The sequence below is a fragment of the Seriola dumerili genome, unplaced genomic scaffold (genome assembly GCF_002260705.1).
Source record: "Seriola dumerili isolate Sdu_G_001 unplaced genomic scaffold, Sdu_1.0 BDQW01000149.1, whole genome shotgun sequence".
NCBI lineage: Eukaryota > Metazoa > Chordata > Actinopteri > Carangiformes > Carangidae > Seriola > Seriola dumerili.
Window position 1 is genome coordinate 5,592,705 of NW_019174404.1, and position 22,124 is coordinate 5,614,828.

Genomic DNA, 22,124 nt, shown 5'->3' on the forward strand with positions numbered 1-22,124 from the left:
AATGACTGAACTAAATTTAAACTTTTTTTTGGTTTACAGTTCATTGTTGACTTTTGGAACAGCAAACAAAACAGTTTCAATTCAAGATCCGCTTACTTGGTTGAGCTGGGGCTTTTCACTGCATCACATGATCTGTGTCAGAGGATATAATTTCTCCATTGTTCATCTACAGCTCCATGGTGACTGAGCAAAAATATACATCTGCTGATGAAGACCTTGTGATGCAGTTTGAAAGCTACTGCAGTTTATTTAGTAGTTTAGTTTATTTATGTAACAAAGAAGAACTAAAAAACTTGGTATCACTTCCTAATAAGCCATACTTAATAAAGGGTGATAGACTGGTAATCCCTTATGACGCTGCAAAGCATCAGCGGGTCCCGGCAATGGATGGATGGATGAAATATTACTAACTTCCTACAAAGCTCTTCCTCATAAATCAAACAGCTACACAATACGTGGATGTTTTTACAACCTGACACAATTTGAACAAGTTCCTCTTAAGAGCGTCTTATTATTGATCTATAAAGTATAAATAAACAATTATAAACAAATCAACAACTTCTAAACCCCTTGTCAAGTATACGTTGTTAGAAAGTGTTACCACAATCTTTGAAATGCTAACAGGTATAAACATACTGGTAGCAACAAGCCAGTTAGCCGCATCCAAACACCACCTGCTTGAGCCAATGTGGATGTTGGTCGTGATGTCAGGCTGCGCTACTGGCTGGGCGGCTTCCCGTTAGCGTTCCCATCGCCATTGTGATTCGCCAAAGGGGCCAAATGCGAAGGGCGACAGAGGGAAGAGTGTGCTAGCATGGTTTGATAAACAAACGTTAATCTCCTTAGTGCCGCTTGAGGCTCCGTGGCAGGTTTGCACACACATAGCAAAGACAGACTGGCTGCCTGGCTCGCTGTGCTGTGCTGTGCGGCGCAGCCAGCCTCTTCACTTGAGGAAAAATTCGCTTTCCGTTCCACCGCCTCTCATGTTTACAACAGTAATCCATTCAGTGACGTCTGTATAGGGGTGCCCAACTGTGCGTGATCCTCCTTATACCCACCCCTCCTCCCTTCCCGCACCCCGCCCAGAAGCAACGCTTCCTAAGCCGGCTCTTTCGGGTGGATACTTATAGATTTGCTTGGCATCAAACAGAAAATTCCCCATTCGGAGTGTGTTTATTCAGAAGGGGTAAAGAGACTCATGCTTTTGTGGGTTGTAGTTAATACTCTTGAACCTGTAGCTGAAGTACACATTATTGCATTTCCTTATTCATACCTTTTGGGTGCTTTTGAAGAATGTGTTGGGAGAACAAATTCTCTGTGTGTAAGGGTTGGCAGGCTCGAACAGCTGCACTAGTTTAAGGAAAGCTAGTATTGCCTGTAGTTGTTTTGTTTTCTCAGTCTTATCCGCCTCCTCTCAAGGGAAACTTGATTTAGCAAATCCCAGACCGTTCATTGTGATATCGCTCTCTCAGCTGCAACTTCTTCCCTTCCTTCTTTGAATGTGTCATAAAGGAACACGGAGGATGCGCGTGTTAAAAACTAGAGGTGAAGTAGGGATTTTAATTCTTCACCCCGCTCTCTTTTGACTTTCTCTTTCTTCCCTCGTCCAGCCCGTTTCCTTTCCCAGTCAGGGCCGTTGAGCCAGCGCTGTGGGCAGTACGTGTGAGCAGGGTAAAAACCAGGTCCCCTGCTGAGTGTGTGAGCTGCCAGACCTCCCCACAGTCCTTCACCCCTGCACTCGCCTCATTTCCAGCATTTTGAATGAAGCGGCTTTCCTGGATTTAGTGTCTCCAAACCTTTTTTTTTTTTGTCAATTTTTGAAAGTAATAAATCTCTTTTCACCTGCCACAACCCACTTTTTTCACTGTCTCTTTTAGTTGAGTCTTCTGAAGTACAATCATTTATATGGCAATGATGTCCGTAGTCTTCCCCCCTTTACTATAACATCCTCTCGTTCTGCATGGCCTTGTAATAGTGCTCCTGCTCAGCGTGGCTGCGGGCGGAGACGGAAGGCCGGCGAGGCAGGGTGGAGGAGCGGGACAATGTCTGGCTGTGGCCATCCATCAGTAGATCGGGGTGGGGAGGAGGGGGGAGCATGCTGGAGCAGGACGGGTGAGGGGGTGGCGGCATGGAGGAAGATGGGTGAGGAGGTGGGGGCATTTGACAGATAGATGGGTGAGGAGGCGGGGGCATGTGGGAGGAAGATGGGTGAGGAGGTGGGGGCATTTGAGAGGATGATGGGATAGGAGGTGGGGACATCTGAGAGGATGGGTGAGGAGGTGGAAGCATATGAGGGTGAGGGAGAGGAGGAGGCATTGGAGAGGAGCAGGGGTGAGGAGGGAGAGGCAGCGGGGAAGAAGAGGAGTGAGGAGGTGGCGGCGGGAGAGGAGATGACGACAGCTGAGGTGGGGGAGGCAGGGGGGAGGAGGAGGTGGGGAGAGGCGGGGGGGGCAGCTCCGCTCCTCCCTCAGCGCTGCCGCTGGCCGAGGAGGAGCAGAGCGAGTCTGATTTCACTGGGAGTGTCCGGTAATCCCGGTAGTGACTGATATTGTCCTGTCGCTGCAGCGCTACGCGGTGTTTGTCCCCTGCTGTGTCAGCGGTCATCATGTTCCCGCTGATGGTGTTCCTCCACTCCCACGGCTTGCCGTTACTGGCCGACACACGCACCACTGGGTGGTGAGGGGCGTGAGCGTCGATGGTGACGATGCTCCCGCTTCCGGCGATGCTTCCTGGGTTGCTCCCGGTGCAGCTGTCTCGATCAGACGGGATCCTGTAGTAGGGCGACTCTGAGCAGTTGGACCCGCCGCCGGAGGAGGAGCCACCCTCTGATGTCTTAGTGGATGAGGTGATGGGCCCATGACCCTGCTGCTTTGACATAGCTATCACCTGCAGGACAGAAAATCTCATCAGTATGCAAACAGACAAGCACCTACTATTGAAATCAGCTAATTTTTATCGCAAAGCTGCCAAATACAGGGACTTTTATCACAGTAAACATTGTAAAGTGTAATGTAACATATTTAATATCCCTCAAGGACATTTCAATAAGGTTTAACTGCAAATTATAATAAGTGTTTGAACCCTTGTCAGAGGGAAACTAATCAGTGAAATTGCCTCCACCCGTGCTGTTCTGTTTTGACTTTACCAACAAAATAAATCAGGTGTGTCGTTCATACAGAGTCTGACAGCTGTTAAATTTCCGACCTGGCCACATGCCAGCTGAAATTAAAGTAAGAAACATTACTGATCAAAATAATGTTAGAATGATTTACAAGCACTCATTTTCTAATCTCCACCTCACCTGAGTGACTCTTTGCTGGCTTGGCGGCTGGTTTGGCTGCGTGTTGGGCACGCGGGGAGTCGACACCGCGATGGGCCCTGTTCCCGGCTCTTTCACCGCTCCCCCCTCTGTGAGTGACAGCCACTTGGCACGGGTTTTAGCGCTCTTCGGGGAGACAGGCGGTGGCCGAGAGGCCTCCTCTGGGATGTGAACCAGTGGGGGTGCCACCACCATCCTGGCTCCAGTTGGTGTGGCGGTGCCCTTGTTGGCTTGCACCGTGGGATACAGAGAGGATGGCATCCCCTGGTCTCCTCCTTCTCCTGCTGCTGCTCCTCCTCCTCCTTCATCTACTCCATCTCTCTCATCAGTTCCCTCCTCCTCGTCTCGTGAGCTCTGGCTGCGGAGCTCCAGCGAGCGCTGCTTCCACTCTGATACCAGCTGTCGAGACCTCTGGGGGTCAAATGGCACGTGGAAGGTCATGTGGCGCTGCGTGGTAACCGGCTCCTCTGAGGGAGAGATGGGGCTGTTGCCGTTTGCAACTCGGGGCAATGTGTTGCTGAAGGTTACCATGGTTTCCTTGCCCATGGGACCCCGGGTTGCCAGGAGCTCCACATCAGCGCTTGCTCGCTTGAGTGAAGCCAGGGACGCCTTCTCCCTCCTCACCTTACTCCGGGCCCCAGATCCCAGCCCTGCCCCCAGCTCCTCTCTGCTCTCCGACACCCTGGGAGTCTTCCTGTACAGGGAGTCATGACTCCGCTGGCTCAGCACCCTCAGGCTGTCCTTCTGCTGAGCTGGGGCGAGTCTATGTAAGGAGGGAGCATCTTCTTCTGATGATTTGAAGTTTCCCACTGCATACACGGCCTAACAGAGGACAGAGGGACACAGGGAGGTGGAGAAATGAATGAAGGAGATAGAAGTACCAGGCATGTTAAATAAACACTGAAGCGTGAAAATGTATTTTCTTTAATCTTTGGGAAGGAAAAAATTGATATTCCTATTAGTGGGGAGCAAGTGCATGAATAAGCATCTCTCCTTCTTCCGCCTGTTTAGTCTGAGGTCAGCATGAATCACTCTCTTCCCCCCTCTCTCAGAATTCATCCTTTAATGACGGGAAGAAATGCTCCAGCTCTTAAAAAGTGAAAGACGAGAGAGGAAGAGTGAGAGGAGGAGGGAAGCGTGGAAAATGGCAACGACAAGTTTTCTTAAAACGAAGTGTGAAATTGTTCCAGAGAATTCTTATCGGATTATTCATTCTCTCCCTCTTCCCTCCTTAATAGAAAAGGCTATATATAGCCTGCCAAAAAAAACTGCTGGGAGAGAAAAGTATGGAAGCGGCACGGTGAGGAGAGTTGATGGAAAAAAAAAGGATAATTTGTTAGCACATGCTGTGATAGTGTTAGAATAATACAATGAGACAATTCAGTCCCAGCAAACACAACGAAACCACTTTATTTAGTTAAAAAAAAAAAGAAATCTATTTATGTGTATTCTGTCATTCCCACCATGCTGCATGCTGCATGCCGACTGCTAACTGCTAACTGCTGCCTCGGGACAAAACAAATCCTTAAATACATGCAAACATATGCTGGCACTCATTTACCAAACTAAACCCTGAAATAGGACATCCATTTCAGGAGGATTTTACTTGTTCAAATGTCTTTCAGCGAGTTACACCATCATGAAAAGGAATAATTATCATGAAAACGGCAAAATAAATTAAGCCCTTTAATACATTTTGCAGACAGATTTTAGCACAGAACTCAACAAGACTGATTAATCTCGTTACGCTTGTTGTGCACACTCTTGTGCACTTCGTTTTACTGACCAGGTAGACGCCGACGCCGGCTCCTATGAGGTATCCCACGTAGACGTCTATTGGGTGACTGCGGTGCTGAGTGATCTGCGTCAGCCCGGCGAGCCCTGCCGCCATGCAGAAAGCAAACACCAGGAGTGGCTTCAGCAGTTTGGTTGTGCTGCTGATGCTGGCATTAAAATACATCTGCGGAGACAGATGTACACATAAATGAGCAAAAGACAGTTTAGGCATATGGAGACTGGGTTGGAGATTATGAGGTATTATGACACACTGCAGCACAGGTTTCACCTGATCCGCACAAAGACAATCACAGTATAGAGGGGTTAATTAAATAAATGGCAAATGTCATCCCATGCATTTTAAATTTTGTCATGAAATCAATTGTTTGACATTTTCAGGAATATGCTTAGATGATAATATTGGGACCACTCATATCTGGCCAGGAAATTGTTATCTTAGCTTAGCATAAAGACTGTAAGCAGAGGGAAACAGCTAGCCTCGCTCATAAAGAAAGAAATCCATGTTATATCTCAATATTTTTATGCACTTTGTACAAAAACTGCACTGTGAAAATGACAAGATGTGATTTTAGGGAGCAGGATTATTTTTTGTCCATGTGCAGTGATTTCTTGAAGCTTCTGCTGAATTCCTGGAAACGTTGCAGTGATGAAAATCCTCCAGGTCAATCTGCTCAGTTATTTAGGTACAAGTTATTTAGTGAGTTTTAGATGCTGGTAGGTGGATTTTATTACCAGGCTAGCTGTTTCCCCTTGATTCCCGTCTTTATGCTTAGCTAAGCTAACTGGCTACTGGCTTTAGCTTCATATTAAACATATGAGAGTGGTATAGTGGTATATATCCTCTAATCTAACACTCAAAAAAGAGGATTTCTGTTCAGGTAATTAAAACATCTTGAGAAAAGTAAAATGTCATATCAGAAGATATTTCTTATTGTTCCATGAAATTTCTGGAGGAAAATGATACCACCTCGATGAAAACTGTCTGCCTCATATGAGGTTAACTAGGTCATTAAGATGAATATGCTTTGACAGTAACACAGAACGGAGAGAGAGAGAGAGCAGGAAGAGTCAGACGGGGAAAGAATATATTTACAGTTGCATTCACATTCTTTGCATGCACTCCATATTTCGATTATATAAAGTGGAGGACAGCTGAGTGACAGAAAAGCAGTTTTTGCAAAAATATCCATTCTAACAAGCTTGTCCATCTAGTACTGAGCCTAAAAATCCTTGAAGCAAGAGGGAGAGAAAAAAAAAATCTGTCAGTAGGGTGACATTTCCGTTATTTTTAATGCAATTCAAATTTTATCAACACCTTTGAATCAAGTGTCTGCTTTGTGAAGTGATCTGCTTTATCTGCTTAGTTTCAGTAAATTTCTGAAAAGGAAACAAGTGGAAATACGCCTCATTGTAATGTTCAACAAAGGGATTTGAGACTGAATACAATAAATAAATGTCTGTGTCGCGAGCAGTAAAGAACAGCGAGGGAAAAAAAAAAAGAAAGATCTGACATCACAGTGTTTGATCACACAACATTTTGTAATCATAGCAACACAAACAGCTGCTTTCCTGATCCTCTCCTGCCTTTTCTCTCTGATCAGAAATCTGCCTAGTGAGCTTTAATGAGCACACACTGGGCTCAGTGAGGCAGCAGTGATATGGCCAGTAGCTCACTATAGCCATTGGTGGTTTGTGTGCGTGTGTGTGTGTGTGTGTGTGTGTGTGTGTGGGAGGGTGTTACCTCCTGGAAAAATGACAGTGCTACTTTGCCATACAGTTCACATACTGCTGCTCTCAGCACTGGACTGCGGAATTGCAGAAAGCCACCCACAAGGATGTAACAATGAACACTGAAGTCTGACCTCAAAAGACATTTCATGTTATGTTCTTTAATATGAGATTTAGATGGCTCTTTGGCCTGAGGACCATTTGCAATCCGGAAATCTCTCAGTGAGTAAACATGGTAACGCAATTGTGACTTATGTATGAGGTGACAGTGATTTCATCCCAGCGAAAAATCCTCTGATATGCAGGAACCTAATTTAATGTTGCCAGCAGCAATGTTGGTTAACAATGCAGAGAAAAGCATCTGGATAGTTCATCATGAACACATATTTTAACAGAAAGGTAAAGAATATCATCTATAGAAACAACCAAAGTATAAAGAAAAACTAGAAAAGTTTTGCCCAAATATAAAAACAAACTGGTTACCATTGACGACCACATAGCATGCACAAACACATACGCAACATGCAAATACATCATACACAAGTTACACAAACACAGGAGGCAAGTAAGACCCAGGAAGTGCTTACGGAGATATAGACAGCAGCGAAGCCAGAGAGTGTTGCATGCTGGGATGGAAATGTTTTCCTGAGGGGAGAAAGGGGGAGAGTTAGGTATGAAAGGCAGGGAGAGAAAGAGATTTGTGTTTTTCTGAAATAACAGCTGTGTGAATTTGGAATAAAACTGTCATGGTTGCTCTTGTTGTTTGCGATGTCAGGATCGTGTTTGACATTAAAACTCGTGTGCATGCCCGACTGTGTTTGTCAAACTGAGTGTGCGTCCTTGGATGTGAGCATTAAATAAACACAAACGGAATACCATAGGGCATTAATGGGGACATTAGGGGAGAATGAATGAGTGGTTTGAGGTCAAAGCTGCTAATTTAAAGTTAAGAAAATCTCATTTAATATGCCTCTGTGTGTGAGTGTGTTTATCCTGGTGTCTTGCACTACAGTGTTTACCTTAGACACACACAGTCTAAAGCTCTTTTTGAAAAATTTGAATTACAAGTTTATGCTAATTGTTGGGGTTAGATATTTAGCTGTGTTTGTTACAGCAATAGTTAAACATTTTGGGAAATATGCTTATTTGCATCTGTTTGCTGAGGCTTAGATGAGAACATTGTTACCACTCTTATTCCTGTCAGTTGAAAATAAGGCTACAGCCAGCAACTGGTTAGCTTAGCACAAAGGCTGGGACCGTGGAAGTGACTAGTCTGGCTCTGTCTGTTCAACAGTATGTTAACGACACATAAACTCAATTTCAAAACCTACAGAAACCCAAGTGTAAAAACAACATGTTGTGGTTTTATAGGGGGTTATTTGACAGACTATTTCTTGTTGGGGCTGGTTTTCTAGCAACTGCTCCTGACTGAATAGCCCGGCACCTCGTAAAATTGGCTAATTGTCATTTTTGGTTTTTGTACAGATTGAATTAACCTCAGATGGATGTAGCCTTATATTTGGAATCAGAAACCAGAAGGCAAATAAGTGTGTTATCCAAAATTGTTAAACTATAAATACCTTTAAGGATAGGAGCTAGAGAATCTTTTTCAATTAGGGACCTTACAAGTATAAATGTGCATTTGTAGGATTATCCCTGTATCAACTAAATATAGCTGTAATCTTTTCTGTCTGTAAGCACTTATTACGCCTGTCTAATACGTCTACCTGTCTAAGGCCCATACGCTGGAGTTTTTTATGTCTGACCTATGTCTGTCTTACACGCTGTGGTGCTAAAGACGATGTTAACAAGCAAAACTTTTGCAAGTGAAACATTGCAGCTGGGCACAATGAGAATTTGTAAGGGCATTGTTAGTCTTGTTGTACAAATAAACACTTAACTTTTCTAAGAAGCATTTCATTTCATAAGCAAATATTGCATTATTTTAAAAACCCAACAGTTACAACAACAGTTTCACTCCTTAGCTGTTTAAATCTCCTGTAATCCTATTCAAATGCAAATTAGTTTTGATAACTCCTAGCCTTGTAGTTTGCATATATTCCTGTAAGATAGTGATGTGTAGCATTATGCTGTATACTGTGCAACCTCTGTAAATCCTTTTATAATCGTAACGCAATGTGTTCTGTAGCAATTTCTGATAAAGCATACAGTATATTTGTATGAGCAGAGCATCGACTGCAGGCATATGGTAGGTTTGTAAATGGTTTTGTGCATCAGCTAGTGAACGAAGCTCCCAAATATTGCTGTATTTTTATCAGATAGCATCAGAAAAGCTAGCAAGAGAGCAGAGAAGCATACAGTTAAGATCCTGCACTAATAAACTGACAATTTATCGTAATGAATTTTGCATCTTCGTATGTTTTCTGTTATTTTTTTATATGAGGATGCAAATTTGGTTCAGGCAGATGGAGACATTCTGTATATCCATCTGTGTGCTCCTTTTCATCTCTGAACATAAGTGTATGTCTTACCTAGCTGACATGATGGCATACTGGTCTTTCCCCATGCAGATGTCCTGCGTGATGTAGGCGTTGTTGTCACATGACACTCCTGGGGCCGTGTAATTGGGCTGGCAGACGGTGAGGAAGAAAGGGGCGTGGTAACCTGTAGCTAACTGGATGACACCTGTCACCAAGGCTGTTGCCAGGAGACCAAACACATGAACACCTTGGGGGAGAGAAAGGTAAGAGACAGAGACGGTAAGGCAGCCTCAGTAAAATGCAACTAAAAGCCCCCGGTGGCTTCCTCACATTGAGCACATTGACAACCTGAAGTGACACTACACAAGTCTTCGGTTTGTTACATTATGAAGCTTTTCCGCAGACAGTGAAATTTGGCAAGGTGAATTAATTACACTTTTCACTTCAAAGCTCAAAGTCCGCCTCAGGATATTTCCTGAGAAGAATTCCATCATGCCTATTTCATTTCACGTCACCCTTCATTTAATCCATGTAATTAGCTTATTTCCCCACTCTAAAATGTGGAATAAAGTTCAGGGCACAGCCGATGAGTGCAATGATTTGTCCAAACCAAAACTGATTTCCATCTTAAAAACAACTTTTTATTCTTAACTATTAATACAAGACGGTTCTTTACAATCTTAATGCTGTTGGTAAGCTAAGACCAAAATATACCTGGGTACAACAACCTTACTTTGAAGGTCATATGCATAATTCATTTTAGTTATTTGGAGAGTGAATAAGGAAAAGTAGACATGGAACATACTGCATTGTGTGTAACCATTTCTGAAATACCACATTTGAGCCTCTTGCGATGCCGTTACCAATTAACTTAAATACACTGCATCGGGCATCACCTCTGTGAGGTGTTTGTTTTGGATAATGTGATATAAATGCAGTTTTAGAGGCCTCTTCATCTCTAAGTGAAAGAGCATCAATGGGAAAATGATTCAATATGATAAGCCATGTGGTTAATGAGACCCTCTAAAAGCTGCAACGCAATCTGAACACACCCTAACCCTATTCACCAGCTGTTACACACTGCGGATTAGAATGTGACCTTAACTCCCGCCCCCTCCTCCGGGGGAAAAAAAAAGGAAGAAGTGGAAGTTAACTTGTCCATACCGACAAAGCGCACAGTTCTGCGTAGGAAGGAGTTGAAGCTGCAGCCTCCAGCGTTGATGCTGCTCTCAGACTTGGGACAGCTCTTCAGCTTGGACTGCATACAGTACATCAGTCCCTCCCCCATCATTATCTATAGACAGAGGGCGAGAAGGAGGTTAAAAGTAAGAAAAAGATGTATGTAAAGGAGTGGAAAGGAGATAATTTCTGAATGTGCTGTGTTTGTGATGTTGCATGTTCTGATAAGGCACAAGAGGGAAATATATATAAAAAAAGAACAAAGAGAAAATGGACCGAGAGGAAAAAGGGTAAAAGTGCAATTTCAGATATCTGTCTGTGTCTGTGATCGCGATCTACGGAGAGAGAGAGCTGTGGCGAGAGAATGGAGGCAAGGTGCTATCGAATAGTGATCACTTCCAATCAGAGTGATAGATGAGGGTGGGAGAGAAGTGCTCGTTTCCATGCTGCTGATGGATTAGTGTGTGTGTGTGTGTGTGTGTGTGTGTGTGTGTGTGTGTGTGTGTGTGTGTGTGTGTGTGTGTGTGTGTGTGTGTGTGTGTGTGTGTGTGTTTGTGTATTGACTGCACGTGGACGTGTGGTTGTGTTTGATGGTGTGTATTGGAATGTCAGGTGTGTATTTATCAATGTGTCCATTGATTCTACATTTCTGAGGGGAGATTGAATTTGCTTTGCGAGTGTTCGAGAAGCTGCACGTTTATGTATTTGTGCGTGTACGCGAGTGTTACCGTGTGATGTATGTGTGTAGCACTATTACCCTCCCCCTCCCCCAAAACCCCCAGACACACATTAGACCCCTGATCCTCTGTGATAAGATTGTATCTTAGTGACTCCAATATGAGACGATTTTGCTCCTATAAACCTATTCAACATTTTTACATGAACGATGGATCAGATGCTGCTCCGTGACAAATCCACAGGGAATTATTACCCAACAAGCTTTTTAGCTTTGTGTAGCTTATCGTTTTGCTGGTACAGACTGAAAATTCTGCTCTCATCACTCCATTTTTCAGCAGCGGCATTTGTTTTCAGTAAAAAAGATCTGATAAGCCAAATGTATGCTTCCCGCCCAGTACCAAATTGTTGTTTTACCAATGTTAGCGAATAGCTAGTGAAGAAAGTCAGTCACCAAGTGAGCTAAAGCTCATGGTGTTTTTCTCAGGAGTTTGTGGAGATCAAATCAGAGTGAAAATGACAGCAGATATTACACCGACATTTATTAGGTTAATGTTAATGTTAATTAATGTTAGTATTCCTCTGTGTGAGCTGGATGTGTAAACATGCAGATAATTGCTAACTGTTTAGCTAAAGTGGCTTTTTTTAAGCAATGATGAAGGGATAGGTGTTTTTCTTTTACCCTAAACGGCCAATTATAATAATTGATGATCATGAATGCTGCTAAACATTTGACAGACCAGTCACTAGAACTTTCTTCTTTCTGGTAATGCCTTTTCCAGTTATGACAATTTTTGTACGCACTATTGAGAATTTTTTCTGACTGAATATTTCCACAACTACACACTGGCATTACTCTCTTACGCATTCACTGTAGGCATTTATCCGCTATGGCTTTCAGGATGTCGAGTGGTTTGACTTAATTTCTTTATAATAATTACAGTACACAAATTAAAATTCATGGTACCATTACAACCATCATCAAAGTTGCTGCTTAATGCCATACTGAGCCATGAATTGAAGTAAAGTATTCTAGGGACCGGGTAACAACGAAGAAATCCTTTAAACTTTCCTTCATATTGCAATCCCCATCAACGACCCGCACGTGTGTGTAATTAACTTACGGACGCCGCAGGGCCAGCGAAGGCCAAACTCAGAAGCATCAACAGCGGGATGAGCTCATCGCCCGTCTCTACGTAGGGCATGGAGAGGTCACGGTCATGGCAACGGAAGCCCACCATCGCAGGGGACAGCACATCTGTCAGCTCCAGGAAGTACAGGGACACCAAAGAGGATAGGACGATGGGGAGCTAGACAGCCATATACACACACACACACACACACACACACACACACACACACACACACACACTCCGACACAAGGACAAGGACGAAGCAGAGTGACTAGCATTTAATATTTGCTTGGAAAGAGGTGATTCATCCAACGTTTTATCTCAGCTCTTACCACAATAAATACACACCCCCAAATACACAAACACATACACACACACACGCAGGCAATAAAGAAAGTGATGACACCGTAATATTTGCTTTAGAAAAACAGCAAACTCTGCCTTCAGCAGAGGTCGATGCATCCAGATGCAATCAACACGAAGCACTCACTATGGTTATGAGTCTATAAAACGAGTCATTCACATAGTGATTCAGTAAATACAGTGAGTCATGTTGACCAAGCGTTGTTATATCAAAAAGGTGATCTATCAATACATCCAATCTACACATACCTCTACAAAATAAAAGCATGGCAACAGTGTCATGCTGTCTTTCGGCGGTTTCTTCTTGGCTTTGTTTTTGGGGGACGTCATCTTGGGGTGGGGCCAGTCGAGGCCTGTTGGGATAACGGATTGAGAAGAGATGTCAGAGAGGAGTTTGAGAGCGCTTTCATGGGTTTTCACCATCGATATTTCTAAAAGCATCAAAAAGATGTTCAAACTTCTGCCAGGCCTGGACTTATCTGAAAGAAACGGGTTCAAACAGTTTTCGAAGGCTGGTTAAGGCTGAAAGGTTTTAAAATGAATTACTTTGAATAATGAGACCTTGCCTTAATAAACACATTAAAATATATTATGAGCAGTTTTGCTGTATGGTTGCTTGGTAATGAGGTGCATTATTAGTTTTTGCAAAATCATACACCAAGACACCTTCAATGATTAGGCCCATAATTCTGCACATGAACATTTAATAACCCCACTCAGTGCTTTCCTCACATGCACTCAGAAACACACACACACAAGTTATTAAGATGCACTGTGTTGAAAAGTGACAGTTACTGAAGGCCATGGTGAAATCTACAAACACAAAAAGATTTCATTCTAGTTTAATAAAGGAAGCTTTTTAACTTCCAAATGGATGTTTTACACCAAATTCTTCCTTCCCACACACACTCTCTCTCTCTCTCACACACACACACACACTCACACACTCTCAGTCACTCACTCAGACGTCTCCTGCCATCAGTAACCTGTGGGCGATCAGGAGGCCTCAGAGGAGAATAAGAGCCAAGGGCCCAAACGGAAAACTAAACAAAGTTAAATATTCACAGCTCTCCCTACAGCCCCCTTTTTCTCCCCATCTCTGTCATATCTCTGTATCTGTCCCTCTCCCCATTTACCTCCTCTCTCCCACTCTCTACCTCTCCCACCTCTGTGTCCCATTTTACTTATCGCTATCACCTTCCATGCATTGCTCCCTCTCTCTACCGGTCCGACTTGATTTTAGCCACGCGTCCCTCTTTACGTCTTTTTTTCCTTCCTCATTCCACAAATATCCAACTATGGCTTGTATGATGTTTTTCTGTATCAACTTTAATATGAATTGCGCATAAAACCAAAGATATGTGGTTTTACCCAAAAGCCTCAGGGCGATCAGTCTCAGTCTCAGCATGCAGTGAAACCTGCTCCACCTTGTGTCACAGTCTTGCTGACCCAACTAAAATGATTTACACTATTTACAATTGGTTTCAGCGGACACTTTCAGCCCCCGTTATTGTATAAATGATATTTTCTACTTTGTAACCCCCCCCCCTTTTTGGTGCACAAATGGCCACATTAAAGCAGATTGAATATGAGCGCAAAATCAGCTTATCTGAAGCTTCAATCCAAAAATACTATCCCTCAAGAAACTCATATTGGCTGAAAGCTGTCTACCCATCTCCACCTCTTACTGCCTCTGTCATCTGTCAGCGCTCTGTGCTTCTGTCTCTCCGTTTTACTGTTTTTTTGCTCAAGTTTTGTTTAGCTTTGCTCTCTCTCTCTCTCTCTCTCTCTTTCTCAGGCCATTTCTTGACATATCTTCCCCCATTCACCGTGTCCTCTTCCAGTGTATCTGTCTACAAATCCCTGTCTCTGCTTTTTCTACCTTTCTTTACACCTCTCTACCTCTTGCCCCCTTTTCATCTCCAGCCTCTTCCTTTCTGTCTCCGTCTCTCTTTCTCTCGGAGATAAGAGGGCCTGACCCCGAGGCGGTGTAAGACACAGAGAATCAAAGACTTCTACAGTCTAATTTCCATGACCGCTAGAAATGGAGAGGAGCGAGGAAAGGGGAGAGGAGTGAGGAGAGGAGTGAGGAGAGGAGAGGAGAGGAAGAGAAGGGACAGGAGAAGCATAGATCAAAGACATAACAAAGAAGAATGATGGAAAAACGAAAAGCAGAAGAGTGTAGCTGAAGTGTGCGTATGTAAGTGTATGTCTGGTGGTGGTAGGGGTGGTGTGTGTGTGTGGGGGGGGGGATCAGAAATGGAGGATATTGGGATGGATGGATTCCAGTGTGGCTGAAAGCAGCTTAGGAAGATGCTGGGTCCCGGGTCTCAGTGACCTACTCCAATCGGCATTTAAACCTCACCCCAACTCCTATCACACACACACACACACACACACACACACACACACACACACACACACACACACACACACACACACACGGAATGAGCCTCTTTAAGGAAGAAAGGGTGTTTCTGTTTATCTACCACACCAGCATTTGTCCTCTGGGGCACATCATATGTGTGTGTGTGAGTGTGACTGCAAAATGTTTGTAGTCTGAGCTGCTGTCTGCTTGTGCGCACAAACACCAAGGAAGTCTTTGCGTGTGTGTATAGTCTAAGCGGTCTGTGTGTACATCTCATCCGTGCACGGCTATGTGTTTGTGTGTGCACGTGTGTATGTGTGTGTGTGAATGATGTGGGTTGTATAGCCTGCGGTGGACAGAAACAATCTGTCAGTTTGTCAGACAGCAAGGAAGATACAAGACTCTCTGACCACCAATGCAGGGGTGGAGGTGAGGGTGTATGAGACATACTTTAGCAGATATAGCACATGAGCGTAGTTTAGCACAGCGTATAGTGCTGGAACGATCAAACGATTAATCAGTTAGTCAAAAGGCAGTAAACTAATCACGATTATTTCAATAATTCTTCATCATTTAAGCTGCTTTAATTATGGAAATTTGCTGCTTTTCTTTTTTGTTATTTTATAGGACACCTGATATCTTTGCGTTTCAGACTCTTGATTCATTTTTCATTATTTTATATTTTAAAAACAACTGATTAATCAATTGTGATTACTTGATAATGAAAATAAGAAGTAGTTGCAGCAGCAGGGTACAATAGTGTTGGAACTTTAGACTTGTTCTGCTTGTTACGTCTTCTGATGATAAAAGGTAAATCTTTCTTTAGCCTGTCTGTTTATTAAATGTCAAATACGGCGTGTGATGGTGCCATTGTATTAAGATGTTCTGAAGAATGTGTTGCGTTCAAGGAAATACATTCTTTACGTTTTCATAAGTATGGATCAGAACTAAAGAACCCACGTAGTTCCTAAAATTATGTGTTTTTGTTGAGTCTGTACAGACACAGTTTTTTACCATATTAAGATAGTATAGTGTGCTTGTGCTATATCGCCTATAGAGCACTAAGATGGATCTCCCAGCAGGCCATTGACTAAGCAGTAAAATCAGAATGCAGAATGAATAGGCGCTACTGCTCTTTTTTTTGACCCCTGGTTCACAAACATGAACTTGAAAATGAATTAATGAGGAGAACATGAAGTGTAACAGTAGCTATGGCTCATCCATTTTTTTCCTCCATTCACCAAGTACTCATCCTTTCACCGAGAAAGTTACTGTGCTGGCTATTGAGAGAAAAAAGCCACACACTGCAGGGCCCTCAGCAGCCACAGACACATACAGGGCCATATGTTCGGCTTTATGTGGACGGGGTAGGTGGGGGGTGGGGGGGTGTCGCAAATTAACTCAACTGCCCTCACAGCTACTGCTGAAAATAGTTCAGATAGTTCATTTGCTTTAATTGCTGTTTTCTCAAGACCATCATCTATCGTAGGTTATAGTTTTTATTAGCCACTGGATCAATACGTAACAACATAATGTATAGACTATTGATAACCTAGCTGTGACTTCACCACAAGCAGAAATCAGCAGATTGCGTATGAGATCATCAATTATGGAAACGCGAAGACCATGTGCTGATTCTTTTCCTCGCTCGCCTCTCAGTTACAGCGCCAGGAGGAATAGAGGGTTGCATGCTGGAGGGAGAGAGAGAGAGAGAGAGCCACGATACCACCGGACAAGCCAGAGCACTCACCTCTGTCCCGGGGGCTCCGTGAATTCACCGAGTCCCGTCGCCCCCTTCCCCCCCGGCGTGGTCGTGCGTGCTGCTCCAGTTTTGCGGTGCACCGTCCCTTTAATCCATCTCCGGCGTCTAACCAAGTCTCCCCGAAATCCAGCAAAAAAAAGCCCCACCACTTTTATTCAGAGAGCGCTCCGGTGCGAGGGGATTACTGAGGGAGACTGGGGGAAAGAGGTTGGATGGGAGTAAGTGGGGAGACCTACAGAAGAGGAGCAGGGATGGCGAGAGAGAGAGAGAGGGAGGGAGAGAGAGAGAGAGGAGGGTTGCTGATGGTGGCAAGTCCAATTTGCTGCACTTGCTGGTAACGCGTTCCTCTCCTTCCTATTTCCTGGCTCTGGTTAAGTGAGAGATTCACGTGCTGTCCACCCGGTTCCTCCCCTTCCTTAGCACCTGCTGGTTTTCTTATTTACTCCAGAATATAGAACACGGATGAATGTGAAATTCCAAAACAAACAAGAGAAAAAATAAGATTATTTTTTCTATGCAAAGCATCCGTCTCACGGTTCTCGGGTACGCAGTCAGCTTTACAGCGCGCACATACACACACAAAGGCGTGGGGGGTGGAGGAGGTGGCGGTGGTGGTGGTGGTGGGGGGTTTAGAGGGGGGGGGAGGGAGGAGAGAGTGTGGTGTGTGCGCTTCTGGTTGGGGGAGGAGACAGTCTGGTCCACACTTCTCCCTTCCTCTCCCTGCTGAATTCCTGTTTCGGGGCTACCACCGAGAGGCGACCAAGACAAAGGGGTACATTTTTGGAATGTGTGTGTGTGTGTGTGTATGTGTGCGTATGTGTGTTTGTGGGTATGTGGAGTAAACGCGGCCTGCGCATGTGTGCGTAAAAGCGAGGGGGCGGTTTCGGAGATAACCTCTCATTTATAAGCGAGAGGCAAATCCAGTGTAATTATAATATTAAGCTCGCCGTCAGACACGCCTCGTGCTTCTGTAAATACCATCAGATGCGTTTGTTTGACCCCCCCCCCTCAACTTCCATCTTTCCAGGGATGCTGGCTCAGATGTCTCAGCCTTTGTTTACTCTAGAAAGGGTGTGGCAGTCTTACCACTGTGGTGTTTTTGGATCTCCCTGGAGGATCCGGTGCGGGGCTCGAGGACACTCACGCACGCACGCACCCATCATTTAAAAGCCCCACAGACACCTCTGCGAACCACTGACTCATCGGTGAATGACACTGCGGCAATTAACATCAAAGAGTTCGGTGTAGGTGCACAAGTGCGCGCGCGTGCAGCTGTGTTTGCACATGTGCACTCCAGCGGTTGAAGATGTTCTCTGATCCATATCTTCTGCTCCCACAGTTATCAATTCTTAATGGAGATTAGAAGTGAACTTAAACACCAACATGTTTTCACGTGTTCCCTCTTTCTCTCCATTTTTTCTGTCAGGTCAGACACTGTTAATGTGAGTGAGTGTTGTGACGCATTCAGGGACACTTTGAACCTGTGTGTTAACATCTGTGCAGAATAATTTGAGAAGGTGCAAAGCAGGAAGTCGCCTGCTGACCGGATCCCAATTGTTTTTACTCTCATTCAGATATTTGCACACAGGAGTCCCCCCCCACCCCCCCCTCCCCTCCTCTCCCTCAAGCTCTGTCACTTTGGCTCTGTGTTGTTGCTCAGTACTAGATGAATGGGGGCGCCCCATTTAGTGTTGATCCTGTCTGCGGTTGCCAGGGAATTTCTCTGGTTCTCATGGGGTACTCCCTCGTCTCGGACTCCCCCTGCCCTGCACATAGCCCCACCCTGACAACATCACTCACACACACACACACACACACACACACCGAGCACAGCCACCCTGCCAATAATACCCAAGGGTTGGTCACAGCTGGCGGGAGCTAATAAACTCATCACTCACAGTGCCTGGCTCCTATTTACCTACTAGACAAAGCACTATAAAGAGTGGGGGAGAGAGACATGTGAGGTGGAGATGGTTGAACACTCTTTTGTGCTTCCCACAGACTACTCACACTAATCTCAACATGGTGAATTTGCTCATTATGAACACAGGTACAGTACCTGAGATACAGAAATCACCACAATTGTATTTTCTTTAATACAGAGTTAGCTGCAGTCTTTACCATTAATCCCCATTGGATAGCAATTGATTGCCGAGGGGGGCATACATTGGGGGATTCTTAAGTTTGATTAAAATCCTTCTTGACTGCTGTTCACACATGTGACCCAATTACTTTGTCTGAGCAAAAGGCCGATCATCTCCATTCAGATATACGCATGCACACCCACACACAGACACCCACACAAATATGGCACATGTGCATGTTTGCATGGCTAATGAAGGCGTAGGCATTCATGCACGGACACATATTACATACATGCTCACATATAGGCCTCCAGGTTGATGCAATGTAAGCTGAGCACATATGTTACACAAGCGTGTTATATGACAGCAACCAAGTTTGTCATATGTTGACACGCTCACCCATCCATCTATGAAAGCCCACACAGTTCTGCCATTGGATTCTGATTGATTTTTACACAGGCCATTCAGCGCACCCACAGCGCTCTGCAGACACCTGACAAAGAGACCATTGTTTATTTTATTACAACAAGGAGAATCCGACCATGTGCGAGTGCAGAGGAGGCACGATTGATTGGCTTTATCACCGTGGGATTATCTTCACTTTATACAGTCTGGTCGATGCACCGGCGCTAAATCATCAGCATGCTACTCCCATCTCGCCCTCTTCATCCCCTTCAAACATCCCGCATGCTGTTAGCTTTCATCTGTGCCGAAGAATTATACTTTGTGGTATCAATTTCAATTCTCCCCATCAATAAGTGTCAGGTTTCGTGTAAGCGCTCAGTTTTCAGTGTTCAATAGTAAATGGTATTTTAATAGTATTAATGTTACTATGATTATGTGGTTAAGAAAACATTCCCCTGTACTATAAAATGCAAGACTCCAAATCAATATAGATTAAAATGTGTAACAATGATTTACTCTGCCATGTTATCGAGGCCATCACATCATGGTGTGACTGAAGTGTGACTGACTTGTTTATGTACATGAAGGGGATGCACACACACACACAAACACAAACACACACTCATAATGCATGACTTGGATCCAAAGTTGGCTGTCCTCTATATACTCCTAGTAAAATATAATTCTCTGCAGGTATCACCACTCAGCGCTGCATTCATCTGCTTAGGTTCAGGTTCAAGTGCCGCCGTGTGCCCGAAAGCTGTCATTACACGACAAGTTAAACAATACCATTATACCCTCAGGTGGAGTATAGTGCTCAAACCTCCCTCTTAAGTGGCTTTGGGAACATTGGCATTTCTCAGACAAGTAAGTTAGACTGTGCCACCTGCGATCCCTGCCTCACCTCTTTTTGTGCTGCAAGCCTTCACTTCATTTTGACTGGGGTTGTGTTTACTGCATACAATTTTAAATGTGAAGGTAAATTGAAGGCTTGCAGAGCACTCAAGTTTAATCAGTTTTCTGACAAGATAAACATCATTATCATCCACAAGTCCCACACAGATCAATTCCCTAAGTGCTCCATGGTAACACTTGGCTATAGTGGGTGTTATGGTGGGTGTAGATTTACTTATCCAAGATGAATATCAACTTTAGAAAAACCGGTGCAGCTTGATTTGCTCCATGATTTTCACTGTGCAGCACTATTTGACAGTTTGGTCCTGTTTTGCCAAAATGTTCACCATATGTCTTTTACCTAAAATTGCCAGAGATAGTCATAGGTCTTTAAAACTGACTCATCTTTAGAGCTGCTACGAGTTTTCATTTTCTTCACTAGAGGTACAGCTAGACCTCTATGTGCAAAACAGTATATACTAAAATTCTGCCTTTTTCAAGTTGCACCATGGAGGCCCCTGAGCTTGTAAACAAATTGCTCACACACTAGTGATTCAGTAGTTTTTTCTGCTCGGGACTCAAGTGGGGTGACAGTCTTGCAAGACCTGGACTAGAAATGAGCACTGTGGAGCAGGAATGGCAAGAGTGTCAGTTAACGGCTTTGTTTACCACACAGCCTGGAATATCAGTACAAACTTAAATGATGAGTCTCCTGCACATGACGTGATGCATGAATCACACAAAAAGCCCCCAAAACCCAAGATAAACCTCATAGTCAAAAAAACAAAAAGCAGATATTTCAACTCCCTTTGATCAGCATGAGTCTAACCAGAGCTGGAGCACAGCTTCACATGCTGGCTGAGTAGTAATCAGCAACAGGTGTGGGGAGGTGTGTCCAAAGGGAAATAAAAAGACTCATCCAAAAAATCTAAGCTACATAATTTTACATAAATTTAGGCACCCCCACAAAACTAGATATAGTATAAAATTTACAAGAATGCTGAAACATTTAAATCACTCATGAAGCACTTAGAATTTATCCTTTTTCCCAAAGGATATGAACAAGGACAAGAATTATAGTTTTTCTGTGATCAATGCACTGATCTGTGAACTATTGCATATTAATATATTGGGGTTTACTCGTCTCAGGTTATCATATTTCCATGTTTTTCTTAGCTGGTTAATTATTATGAGTATTTTTTTTAAATCCTTTTTTTTTTTTTTTTGTTAGCAAAAAGTCACGTTTCTTAAAGAACCTGCCGAGTCACGTGGACTTGCTCCCTGACACCTGTTGCTCTTTACCAAACAAAGCTCACCCACTATAAAAGCCAGTGCTGAGGCAGATGCTGTGATTTGCACTCGTGATGAACGGAGAGGTTAAAATGGCAGAAACAACTTTCACAAAGGCAGTCGTGCCAGTGTGATTTTCCACCAGTGTTGGATGTTACTCATAAAAACTGGCTGAAATGCTGTCTTCTATTGATTTCATGACCATATACATATGCAATTAAATTAGTGGATTAATGGATTTTAAATGGGTTCGATGAGGCTGAAATTGATCAGAATGACTCAGCCAGTGTGTTCACTTAAATTATCTTAAAAGGCCAAAGCTTCCTTCTGTCCTTTTTTTTGTTTTAAAAAAAGACTACATTCCAAATATGAGATGCAAGTGCAAGTACATAAGTATATAAATGTTTATTTCAAAACATGAGAATGATCATTTATGATAAAATTCAAGAATATGCTGATACAATTTTTATAAGGGGTAAATTTAAAAGTATTTCTTTAAATATCCAGTACCACAAGCTCTTTCTCAATATAGACCTAAAATATTTTTTTTTTCCTCACACCATGGCATGTGAACACAATCACGTCACACCACAGCAAAGTTTGAAACGATTAAATGTACATCAGTACCATCATAAAAGCCTCAAGTTTTGTTTCAGCGTCTGTGCCTAAGACCCATGGGCCAGTGA

At 43.7% G+C, this 22,124-nt stretch overlaps 1 protein-coding gene across 1 annotated transcript; it reads right to left on the reverse strand.

Annotated features, from left to right (window-relative positions):
* Positions 1-1,818: 1,818 nt before the first annotated feature.
* LOC111225686 (phospholipid phosphatase-related protein type 3-like) lies at positions 1,819-16,768 on the reverse strand. The gene is made up of 10 exons (XM_022750702.1): positions 16,754-16,768; positions 12,885-12,988; positions 12,264-12,449; positions 10,450-10,579; positions 9,337-9,532; positions 7,432-7,489; positions 5,106-5,279; positions 3,302-4,141; positions 2,444-2,886; positions 1,819-2,098 (listed from the first exon to the last, which is right to left on the reverse strand). The coding sequence occupies exons 2-10, from the start codon at positions 12,963-12,965 to the stop codon at positions 1,939-1,941; spliced, it is 2,268 nt and encodes a 755-aa protein (XP_022606423.1). The 5' UTR covers positions 12,966-12,988; positions 16,754-16,768; the 3' UTR covers positions 1,819-1,938.
* Positions 16,769-22,124: the final 5,356 nt, after the last annotated feature.